Source organism: Giraffa tippelskirchi, chromosome 2, assembly GCF_054371585.1.
Source record: "Giraffa tippelskirchi isolate mGirTip1 chromosome 2, T2T-mGirTip1v1.2.pri, whole genome shotgun sequence".
In the NCBI taxonomy this organism is placed as follows: Eukaryota; Metazoa; Chordata; class Mammalia; order Artiodactyla; family Giraffidae; genus Giraffa; species Giraffa tippelskirchi.
The window spans coordinates 21,042,878-21,055,136 of NC_137276.1; the positions used below are offsets into that span (position 1 = coordinate 21,042,878).

Below are 12,259 nucleotides of genomic sequence, written 5' to 3' on the forward strand. Positions count from 1 at the left end.
TGCTTAGACTGCCCTGGCGCTTATCTCTCTGGGCAGCACTTTCCTCATGCTTGCAGTCTGGTTAGGATCTCATCTTGTAGTTCCGAAACTGTAGGGTTCCAGCACTGGGAAGGGAACGTTTGTGTCATCTACTGCAGCCCTTACCCCTGCGGGTGATGTCTCCGACCAGCATCCTCCAGCTGGAGACTGAGCTCCAACTGGTGGGGGAGCCGTCCTGCTCAGGAGCTCTGGTTGTCAGAAAGTTCGTCTTTGTGCTGGACTGAAACCTGAATCCTCCAGGAACTTTTACCCGCTCGTTTCTGTTTCATCTTCCGGAGCCAAACCTAACAGATCTAATCTCTGAAGTGCTTTGCAAGTTGGAAAGTACTGTACAGATATCACCAAGTGGTCCTTTATGTATCTTTCAGGCCACCTCCTTGACTCCTTTGCCCGCTCAGCGTTATGGGATTCTGGCCTGGATTACCTGCACGGAACGGGGCATGGTGTCGGGTCTTTTCTGAATGTTCATGAAGGTCCATGTGGCATCAGTTATAAAACATTCTCTGATGAGCCCTTGGAGGCCGGCATGATCGTCACTGACGGTAGGTGTCCCTCACCGAGACGCTGCGTGTGGATCCTCTGCCTTTTTGAAAGCTCTGTGTTGTTTCTTATATTTTAATTATTATAAAGTCAATTGGAAAAAATTTGCCCCTTCCATCACTTTGGGCTTCCCTCGTGGCTGAGATGGTAAAGAATCTGCCTGCAGTGCAGGAGACCTGGGTTCTATACCTGGGTCGGGAAGATGCCCTGGAGAAGGGAATAGCAACCCTCTCTAGGATTCTTGCCTGGAGAATTCCGTGAACAGAGGAGCGTGGTGGGCTACAGTCCCCGGGGTCACAAAGAATCAGACCCAACTGAATGACTAACACTTTGACTTCCCGTCACTTTGAATTAGACAACAGCAACATTTTTTGATTATAAAAGTGGTAAATATTCATTGTAGAAAATGTGAGACTGTGGAATGATATAAAGAAGAAAATGAAAATCATTTGTAATCCAGCCACCCAGGGGAAACATGACTTAACATTTGGATATGTTAACTTCTTGTTTCTTTATATATTTGCATACCTGTTTTAGTATCTTTGAAATTACACTGGATATATGGTCTGTATTCTGCTTTCTTACCTAATATGTCCCTATGTCGTTACCAAATCTTGGTGAATATAGTTTAACGCCTGCATCACTGTGTCTTACGGCTCTGCCCCATACTTCGTTAGGAGGATTTTCTGTTCTTTTACTCCCTACCCTGCAGCCAGTTCTCAGGAATTCCAAGCCTTTCTCTCTCTGGACCTGTAGATAAAAGTGCTTCATGGGAAGAGGTGTATCTGGGCTCTTGCACTGGATTGAGTGGCCCTTCCTCTGTTTCTCCTTTGGAGAAGTGTAGTCATCCCAGGAGTGAGAGCTTCTCTGCGTGTGTCTTCGTCACGGGCTGCTCCTCATTCTGGGATTTGGTTTGTTTTAGAGCCAGGGTATTATGAAGACGGGGCTTTTGGAATTCGCATTGAGAATGTTGTCCTGGTGGTACCTGTTAAGACCAAGGTGAGTAATGATGTATTTATTTTGTTTTAAAAATTCCCTTATTCCTTAATGGGGGAAGATGAGGACTTTTGTCCTTCAAACCAAGAGCATGCCATTCTGGGGCCAAAGTAGAGTCTCCTTCCCTTGATATTGGGGTCTTTCCTGGAATTCATTCTCTTCTGCAAAGCTAGAAAGAAAATCCTGAGTGAACGGGGACCCTAAATGGGACCTCAGGGAGCCTCAGACAGGCCCCTGCTTCATGTAACTTGGGGCTCTGAGTTTACTGGAGGCAGGGTCTCCTCATGAAACCTTCACTGTGTGTGTGTGTGTGTGTGTGTGTGTGTGTGTGTGTGTGTGTGTGTGCGTGTGTGTGCGTGTGTGTGCGTGTGTGTGCGTGTGTGTGCGCGTGTGCGTGCGTGTGTGTGTGCGTGTGTGTGTGTGCGTGTGTGCGTGCGTGCGTGCGTGCGTGCGTGCGCGCACGCGCCGCGCGCTGGTGGGTGGGGGGGTGATTGTTTAAAAGCTCCCTCCAGATGTTGAAACTGAATCTCCATGACTGGGGCCTGGGAACTGTTTTCAACAAATGCCCCAGATGATTTTTATCAGGTAAAGCTGAGGAAGCCTGAGTTAGCCGCTGGGTCAGGTACCACAGGTGGACAGTAAGATAGGTGTGGTGCCCTCTCCCCATCACATTACCAAGAGGAGGCAGGTTTTAGGTGTTGGGCTTTACCCACGAGACCTGTTTGCTCCTTGCTCCTCCTCCACAGCTGGAGGGAAGTGACTTCCTATGCCTGCAGGGAGGCTGGCCGCCGGGGTCTGCTCTCTGCTTGCACACTGACGTCACTGGAGCAGCCTCGCCTCTCCCCATCCCACAGGCCCTGCCAGGAAGAGAGACCCAGCATGGCCCGTGTGCCCTGCTGTTCCATGCCTCATGCAGTGGATGGACCTCTTAACATCACCTCAGGGGCCTGGCTGGGGCAAGGCAGGCCACATACTTGATGTTAAAAAAAAGAAAGATCTGCTGGGGGCTTACAGCTTAGCAGAGGCTTGAGAACCAAACCAGAGATGCGCCCTTCTAGATGCCCTGCCCCCTGCCATGCCTTCTCCCCATCACAGCAGACAGGAGCCTTGTGCACCTGCTGACCAGGTCCTCAGCACTCTGTCTGGCCTTTCCTGAAGGCGCAGGCTGTGGTCTGCACAGCAGAACAGCTCTTGGAAAGTGGCCCTGCCCTGTTCGTGTCTCCTTCATCTGTTAGAAATGGTGACCGGCTAACCACTCTTGATTTCTCGCTACACCTGGCTGAGGGGTGGTCATGTCTGGGGGGAGTGACCTCAGGGTGGGTCATCGTGGTGAAGAGGAGTAAACGCTCCTATTGTCTTCCCTCTCCCATAGTATAACTTCAACAACCGGGGAAGCCTGACCTTTGAACCTCTGACTTTGGTTCCAATACAGACCAAAATGATAGATGTGGATTCTCTAACAGACAAAGAGGTAACAAGGGAGTCCTGGGGAAGGGGGCAGAAGTGTTGTGTGGGGTGGGGGGTGGAGAGCCGCCCTGAGTCCTCCCGTCCATCCTCACTTTGAAGTCAGAGTCTAGGCCAGTTGAGTTGGAACATCCTAGGTGCCCCAAGGACTATAGGTGCTTTTCCTGTAGTTGTTGGGTTTCGAGGTAGATAACAGCCCTGGTTGCCCGACCCTCGGAGGCTGTAGTGTTCACAGGTGGGAAGGAACAGTGTGCCCTTGCCTCTCGGGAGGGCAGGAGCCATAACTGCTGGGAGGCATGTTTAGCAAACATGGATCATGTGTCTTCCCACAAAAAGCCAGGTGGGCAGGGGGGCTGTTGGCTGTTGCACACACCAGATTGTTTTCTCGTGTTGTGTGAAACACTAAGGAACTGAGAAGCACAATCTAGGATCATATGCGTGGTTTTCGCACAGACAAGGAGGCAGGTGGTTGCTCTGGGCTCTGAAACCCTTCACAGAGCAGAAGCACGGCCGTGCTCACCTGTCAAGCTTAGAGGGTGACAGGTCTTGAAACCCCTTCAGGCCCTCAGATGGGTCCCCAGGCTCAGGTCCAGAACTCTGGAGGCAGACTAGAAGGGTCAGGCAGGCGGCGATCAAGGTCAGAGCAGGGATGAGGGTCAAAAATGGTAGAAACAACACCACCCCAGCTATCTGCTGTGAAGTGGTCAGGCTTGAGCCAGGAAGACAGAAGCCAGAAGGATACCAATTCCAGAGCAAGGCAGGTGCCCAGAAGTCCAGCAAAAAGCAGACTAGCAGGAGCCAAAGGCAGGACAGCGTGGTGGGAATAAGAGGTTGTTGCTACCACGGGCAGCCACTGGCCTCATCCCAGGGGCTGTGAGGCGGGACTGTATCGTCAGTGCAGCCTGCGTGGGCCTTGTGCTTGCCACCAGAGGAAGGTGCCTCTGCGGGCTGAGGAGCCCCTGCTACAGGCCTGTGGGATGGGGCTCTCCCCGCCAGAGGCCCCTTCTTCTGCCTCATCCAGTGCACAGACAGCTAACAGGAAGGTCATCCACTTCTCACTCTGATGCCCTCCATGCGTGGGCACCTCTTCTTGACCTTCAGTGCCCTTGGTTCAGCCAAACGTTTCTGCTCATAGGACCCACACAGGCCCCTGATGCTGCTTTATTCAGGTTAGAGATGGAACAGGAAGCAGCACCAGCTGTGTCTCTTCGGCAGGAAGACTCTCTCCTGCAGTCCCGGGGCTCTTCCCTGGTCCTCACAGGGGTTAGCTTAGGTGGGAGCGGATGAGAACACAGAAGTGAGCGTGGGAGCCCCCCTGCTTACAACCCTCGGCCCCAAGGAACTAGTCTCTTCTCATGGCCCCCAAGCACAGCTCCCAGGGTCTTAGCAAAAGAGTCTCTACTAATAAGGTGCTTTGCACTCTTGGAAGCCGAAGGCTATGTTGTCTGCCAAGTAATCCTGTCAGAGAGGCCTTGCTGTCCATGTGAGCTGTACCGGCCAGGAGACATTTCTCCCATGTGGCTTTCCATTTTGTCCAGGGAAACAGCACTTGAGGAAAGTTAAGCGAGGCCAGTTTTTCCTTGAGGGAGAGTTTTGTTAACCGGTGACTCCCCCATGACATTGGCAAAGACCGGTACACTCTGTCTGGTCCAGTGTTCATTACTATATCTTATGGACTCAAATCACTGAACTATTCTTTTGGTCAGTCAGTTTTTGTAGGACAGGGAATACCTTCTTACCTTGGAATCATTAGCAAGATTCCACAAATAACAAGTAGAGGACAGTATTTAATATACCAAGCAGAATATATTTATTATCTTTTTAGCAAAATGGTTCATTTCCCATATACCACTCAATAAATCTGGGACTTCATTCTGTCTTAAGGCATAGAGATACCCCACAACAAGATACTGCCCACTGGGCTTTGAAACTCCTAGTCTTAGCAGTTTTGGGGTTGGGTCTGCATTCCCATCCACCTGTCACCAGGTGGCAGCAGAGGACTTTGGACATGAGTGTGGACACTAGGCTTGCCAGGTCCTTTATGGTGATGCTTTGGCTGGTGACAGGGACCCCCTTTTCCCCCAACTAAAAAGGTCTTGGGAGTTTCTCTGTGGCCCCTTGTTGCTCCTGTCTCTTGCACTGTTGAGCTGCCTTACAGCCCTGCCTGGCCTTGCTGCTGACGTGTAGCAGCTTGCTTGTTTTTGGTACCGCACCCCCCCCAACCCCGCCCCATGTCCCCACCTCCCAGACAGACTAGTGACTCTTATCAGTGGGAGTTGGAGTCCCAGTTGGGTCAAAGCTATTGGCAGCATCACCCCATCTGTCTGATGTGAAGTGGGTAGGCCCCCTTCATGGACAATAGAGATTGGGTTCTGCTCTAGGTAGAACTTGCTTTCTCCCATACTTCATCCTTTCTCCCTCCCCACGAGGAGGAGATCTAACCTTCTACACATGCACAACCTCTGTCATCAGGTTCAGCACATCAACACGCCCTCCCCCACCACACACACCCCAAGTCCTTCCTTTTTGCCTCCTTTTTTATCTCCTGGTGTGGTGGCCTCATTCAGTTGAGCGTCTGAAAGTCAAGCTTACTCCCCACCCCACTCTGCAGCACAGCCCTTGACCACCAGAGGCTTTGGGTGCATCTGCACGGCCACACTGGCAAGACTCTCATGGACCTAGCTGATCCTCCTTTATTCAGCTTTGTAGGTGGATACGGAATAGGAAATTCAGTGCCTCGGTAGGACAGCCTCAGGCGTGTCTTCACAGCGGTTGAGGCAGTAAGGGTGGGTGCAGGAGCCACAAGAGCCCCTGCCCCTCTCTCTCTCATCATGGTGTCCAGGCAGGAGTGGTGTCGAGGGAAACTCTGATTACAAGTTTCCCAGGACTCAGGGGAGCCCAGAGCCACAGTCTGCCTTCAGGTGTTCACTGTTCCCTCAGAGTCACTGAAGCCCGTGTGCGGCAGACGGTTCTGGGAACGTTTTCACCATCAGCCCTGTGGCTCGTCCTGCCCGTTTCCAGGGAGGGAGACAGAACACAAGGAAGTCGCTGTCCCTGGGCAGGGAGAGAGGGTGCTGTGCTCCTTTACTCTCAACCTGTGAACTCTGCACGTGGGGCCCCGCTGCTCGCTGGGCAGGCTCTGGTGCAGGTGTGATGGTGAAAATGCGTCTGTCTTCCTTCCCTCTTGCAGTGCGACTGGCTCAACAACTACCACCTGACCTGCAGGGACGTGATCGGGAAGGAACTGCAAAAGCAGGGCCGCCAGGAAGCCCTCGAGTGGCTCATCAGAGAGACGCAGCCCATCTCCAAACAGCCTTAATACCTCCTTGGTTTTTATAAACAACAAAAAACAACAACAACAAAAAAACCAAACAAAAACGCTCTGGGGAAAGGAAGAAGCCCGGCACACCCCTGACATCTCCCCCATGTCCCCTCCTTCTTCCTTACTGCCTGTTTTTACTTTTAGACTCTGAGAAGAACTGAGAATGTTCTTATCCTCTTTGATATTTTCTTGCAGACACTCAATCTTTTATGATTTTTTTTTTTTTAATTGAATGAGCCAAGAATAAATTGCTGCCCCAGCAGGAGGGTTCCTACAAGTCGAGTGCTCGATCGGGTGGGTGCCCCGAGCAGCCCCAGGGAGCCCTCTGGCCGGCGCTGGTGAAGCAGGCAGTGCTCTGTGACGGCCACGTTCCCGGTGCTAGTCCCTCATTCATGATCCCCTTCATGCACACGAGACTGTATTTATGACCTGAGATTAAAATGTCAGAATGGGCTTCGTCTCCACTGTTTCTGTCCTCCCGGCACCGTCTACCCTACTGTGTGTGGGGCAGGCTCCTCTTTAGGGCACATGTTCTAGGTGGGAGAGGCTCTTTGGGGAGACATCCTTGGCCTCCCTGTATCTCTTCTGACTTAATTTTCAGCCTCTTTTTCTTTTCTCTAGAAAGCCCAATGTTTTTGTTGAGTATTTTTATTTTCCTTCCCTGCCTCTGGTTTTAAAATGTCATTGATATACAAAAAAAAACCCAACAAAAAATCATGTCGACAGTGACAGCCTTCCATGATTCAGTCTACAGTGGACAGTGTGGACGTCCCATTGTCTCACTGCTTGTAGGAAGTGGTCTTTGGCTGGTGCCTGCGACTTCCTGTCCTTGGGCCTTCCCTGGGCTTGCACACGTGTGGCAGCCTGAAGGGCTGGCAGAGCTCATGACTCTGAGGCCTCAGACTGTGAGGACTGGGCTGGGAAAATGAACCCCTCAGCCCTTAGCTGGGATGTCCGAGGTGTGGTCTACACTGTTTCCTGGGGTTTCTCAGTGGGATTGAGCCCTTCTTACTGATGTGGGATCTTGTTCAATGACACACCCTTTATTTTCTTCCTTCCCTCCTGGGGCTCATTTTCCTTTTCTCCCCTCAGTGTTTCCTGGAGTCATCTCCCAAGAGGCCGTTTCCATGCAAATCCTTGTCTTTGGGTCTGCTTCTTTAGGAACCCAAGACATACCCTGTACGTATAACCACTATTTGTGGCATATTTTTGCCAATTTCTTTCTTTGTATTTAGTATTCAGTAGTATGTAGAATGTGTGTGCACAGATAATAGAATCTTTCTGCACACACGCACATCATATGCACAGACATTGGGCCATTCTCCACATGTGCAATTTCCTTTTTTAACTTGGCAATATATATACCAAGTTATTTTTCCATATTGGTACATGTAGATCCAATTGTTTTTAATGACTATTCTGTTGCATGGCAATATCTTTTTAAAACCAGTCTTATTGAATCTTAAATTACATCTTTGATTTGGATGGTAAATCAAATCATCTTTGATTTGTGAAAGGTAAGTAGAAGCATACATTGGCTTTTCACCAAAGCACAGTTGGCACGAGCCAGTGCCCATTACTTTCTCCAGCTGGGGAGCAGAAAATGAAGTAATCTATATTTATTAGCGCTTCCCTGGTGGCTCAGATGGTAAAGAATCTTCCTGCAATGTGGGAGACCCAGGTTCCATTCCTGGGTCGGGAAGATCCCCTGGAAAAGGGAATGGCTACCCACTTCCGTACTCTTGCCTGAAGAATTCCATGGACACAGGAGCTTGGTGGGCTATAGTTCATGGGGTCACAAAGAGTTGGAAACAACTGAGCAACTAACACATAAACTTTCAGTCTGTATTGAACCAGGGTGACAGCAAAGAAAACTTGACTGATAGGGTGAACCTAAATTGACAGAATACCTACAAATGGACTTGTCAACATTTACACCACCCCTCCTGCCTTCTTTCCTCCCAAGGATCATTGATTCCAACTTGCTGTGTGGGAGGAAGCAAGATAGACAGCCAGTTCTCAGGCTACATTTGTAACAAAGCTAGGAAAACACAGAGGCAGTGCCACACAGTAACAGATATATTTTGGTCAGCCAGAGATCAATTCCTGAACGCCTTTGGTTCACCCTTGCTTATATTTTTACTATGTTCCATAAGATTAGACTTAAAACAGACATTTTCCCTCTGATGATAGAACTTACTAATCAGCCACTCATCCACCATCCCTCTGAAAATTGGAGCCCCACCCCCACCCCCTTGAGGACTCAGACCATCTTCTCCTCTGTGACACCCTGAAACTTCCCCTTTCTCAGGAAATGGGAGCTGTGAATTGCAGCTGTTTTGGAGTTTAAACAGACTGTAACTCAAGTGTGATGGCAACTCCACTGTTCGTTCACCAGGCTGTTAAGCCTGTCACTTCCCAAGGCAGCCTCAGAGCAGAGTTTGATTTAATTGGCTCAAGCCCAAGAAACAAAAATTTCACGGTGCCAAGAGCTTCCTGCCCGGACCTGCGTGTCTTGGCATCAAGTTTAAGAGCCATAAACTAGGCAAGATGGCCCCAAAAAGACCGAGGACCAAAATAAAACTGTGTGGTGCAAGAGCTCAGAGGAGATGATGGGGAGGTAAAAATGAGGATCAAATGAATCACTCTTCTTCACTTTAAATGATAAACAAAAGTTTGGGTGCAAAAGCAGGCATTATGCTAAATTTGTGGAAGAATTGCAGGGAAGCTACTCTGTCTTTGTCTTGCTTCCTTTACCTTCTCTTGAAGTTTTGGGGACAAGATGGGATTCAAAAATGGGTATGATACGGGGCCTCTGCTGTGAATAGCCCAGAGGCTGCCTTCTGGAAGCTTGCTCACCCTCTGGTTAAAAATCCATCTGTGGGGGGCTTCCCTGGTGGTCCAGTGGTTAGGCATCTGCCTGCCAATGCCAGGGACATGGATTTGATCCTGGTCCAGAAAGATCCCACATGCCATGGAGCAATCAATAGCTGCTGCACAACTATTGATCTCGTACGCCCTAGAGTCTGTGCTCTGCAACAAGAGAAGCCACCACAGTGAGAAGCCTGAGCATCATGACGAAGACCCAGTTCAGCCAAAAAAAAAACAACAACAAAAAATCTGTGTTGCTTATGCTGTGAGAGGGGCCTGCCCCACCATCCTCACACTCAGCACCTATCCAGCCTAAAGCCGGTGCCAGCATCTAGCCGCCCCGCAGTAACAACCATTTATCGTCAGGTCGAAGCAGGTATTCACGTACTCACAAGCTGTTGGTTTTTCCTGGCAGCTGGGGATTCATACCAACAATGACACAAAGACTCACAGGCTGCCTTTGGTGACACCTTTCACCTTGAGCCCTGCTGGCTCCTAGGGAGAGACAGAAGCAGGCAGTCAGAGGGCTGGGAGAAGACAGGAGGGGTGCTTGGCAATTTTAATGCTAGTACTGTGGTGGCTGGTTCCTGAAAGCAGATGGAGTATGAAGAATGAGAAACTCATAGGCTCAGAATTTGAAAACAAAAATTCAGATTCTGGCGAGGTGATGGCCGTTGTGTCATAGGTTTTGAATCTCTTCAAATCATTCCCTAAAAACACAGAGAAGCAGGGATAGCACACTAAAACTCATGGATGAGATCTATACCAAGTATATGGGACATGTATCCCCACAAACTTAAAAAAAATTTTTTTTAATTGTAGTAAACATCATATATTATAAAATAATTTTAACCATATTTAACTGTACATTTCAGTGAAGCTTACCTCCGGGACCCCTTGCTGTTTTTAGCTTCCTTGTTCTTTAGGAAGCATGGAGCTGGAGGCTACGCTAGTGCAGGAAGGGTCCTGGCTGTCTGGGGTGGTGAGTGGGGCTCAAGGAAGGTGAAGGGGCTCAGCTGGTGGGACTCAGTTGATGGTTGAAGTGTGGAGTGGGTGTTGCTGATACCCTCACCATGGGAGCTGTCCTTACCCCGCGGCTCTTCAATTCCCTCTGCTGAAGAGCTGTCTACTTCAACCAGCAAGTCCTTTGCTCACAACAGCTTCATTTTATTATTTCTTTAGAGAAGGAAGTTCTCCTTTTCAAGGCAAATTCTTTGCCCACTTATACACCTGAGGGTATTATTCATTTATGATAATCAAATTGTTATTAAATTCTTTTGTATTTGCATCTTTTATCTCCCCCCCCCATAGAGTCTTATCCTTCTGACTACAAATATATTCAGTATTTTTCTCTCCAACAAGCAACCCCTTTCCTGGTCCTGATTAATGAATCAGTATGCATGTGGGAAGTGCCTATGCTGGACCCTGTACAAGGACTGGAAGAACAGTGTCCCCGGTCACAGACAGGCAGATCCTGCTGCCTCTCAAGTTATTTTCAATGTTTTCAGACTTTCTGAGGAAGCTGAATCCCTCTGCACTCTTTCCAGCTCCTCATGTCCCTATTTCTCTTCCACTCACTGTTATCTGACTCCACCCTCACTACCATTTTACTTTGTTGTTTATTTAATTCGTTTTTTAAAGCCAGCGTCCTTTGAGCCAGATGAACACACACGTAGGTTGCCTGGGACGGTCCCATCTCACCCATGTTCTCTTAGCACAATTAAGACTAGCACCCCGTTTCGCTCTCTGAAGTGTTCTGACTTGGATGTTCAGCTGTCTGGTCACACTGCCTCTTGGTAGTCATGTACAGTGGCCTCTTTTGCTCATTTGTGTTAACTTTGTGTCAGTTTTGGCCAAGTGTTGATTAAGAGCTCAGGCTTTGATAAAAAACAGTTGTGACTTTAAATCCCAGAACCTCATCTATACACAAGCCCTGAGCTTCAGTGTTTTTATCAGTAATCAGAGGAATAAGAGTAATTGTACCTACTTCATAGGGCAGCTGCTGGCTTCAGAGAGGGCAGTGCTTAAAGTACCTGGTGTGGCTCTGGGCATGAGTAAGTGCTTGGTAAGTAGCTTCCCGAAGCTCCCTCTTCCCTCTACGCCTGGACTCCCCAGGGTCTCCTCCAGCTGTCTGATGCTTTCTAGGTTCTTCTCTGGCTTTTCAGCCTCTCCTGCCCTAACTTGCTTGAATTCTCAGCTTCCCAATTTCTGTGATTCAGTCCAGTCTTGTGATGAAGAGTGTCAGCTGTGGCAACAGATGTTCCAGTTCAAATCCTTGAGCCATTTAACCAGCTGAGTGTGCTTAGGCACGTTGTTTAACCTCTTGGTATCTCAGTGACTACACCTGTGAAATGGGGCTGCCTCCCTCTAGGGTGGTAGTGAGGATCCTGTGGGCTGAGCCTTACACCAAGTGCCTACCTCTGGTGAACCTCCAATAAGTGCTGTGCTATTCCCAGCCTCTCAGGGATCCTGATGGGTTCCCTCCTCTCCCTTACCCCATCATATCCATTCTGCTCCTGGGGCCCCCCAAAACCCTCTCCTCTCCCTTCCCACTGCCACTGCCTTAATTGTTCCAGAGCCTTGTTTCTTCTTGACCTATTCATACCAATACCTCTGCTGCAAGTCCCCTCCCTTTCCAGTCCATTTTCCACGTGAATGCTGCTGCTGCTGCTGCTAAGTCGCTTAAGTTGTGTCCTACTCTTCATGACTCCACGGACGGCAGCCCGCCAGGCTCCTCCGTCCATGGGATTTTCCAGGCAAGAGTACTGGAGTGGGTTGCCATTGCCTTCTCCAATGCATGAAAGTGAAAAGCGAAAGTGAAGTTGCTCAGTCGTGTCTGACTCTTTGAGACCGCATGGACTGCAGCCTACCAGGCTCTTCCGTCCACGGGATTTTCCAGGCAAGAGTACTGGGGTGGGTTGCCATTGCCTTCTCCGTTCCATGTGAATAGCAGTTGAATATTTTCTGAAGCACATTTCCGACTGCATCACTCTTCCGCTCTAAAACTTCCTATGGTCCACAGACTAG

General features: G+C 49.4%; 1 protein-coding gene across 10 annotated transcripts in view; it reads left to right on the forward strand.

The window, feature by feature from the left end:
• XPNPEP1 (X-prolyl aminopeptidase 1) overlaps positions 1 to 6,814 on the forward strand; it is a 50,121-nt gene extending 43,307 nt beyond the window's left edge. For all 10 annotated transcript variants that reach the window (XM_081541866.1, XM_081541898.1, XM_081541908.1 and 7 more), the window contains 4 exons: positions 408 to 581; positions 1,502 to 1,578; positions 2,948 to 3,046; positions 6,230 to 6,814. In XM_081541866.1, the coding sequence (XP_081397992.1) occupies positions 408 to 581; positions 1,502 to 1,578; positions 2,948 to 3,046; positions 6,230 to 6,358 (479 nt within the window). In that variant the 3' untranslated portion in view covers positions 6,359 to 6,814. The remainder of the gene's footprint in view (positions 1 to 407; positions 582 to 1,501; positions 1,579 to 2,947; positions 3,047 to 6,229) is intronic.
• Positions 6,815 to 12,259: the final 5,445 nt, after the last annotated feature.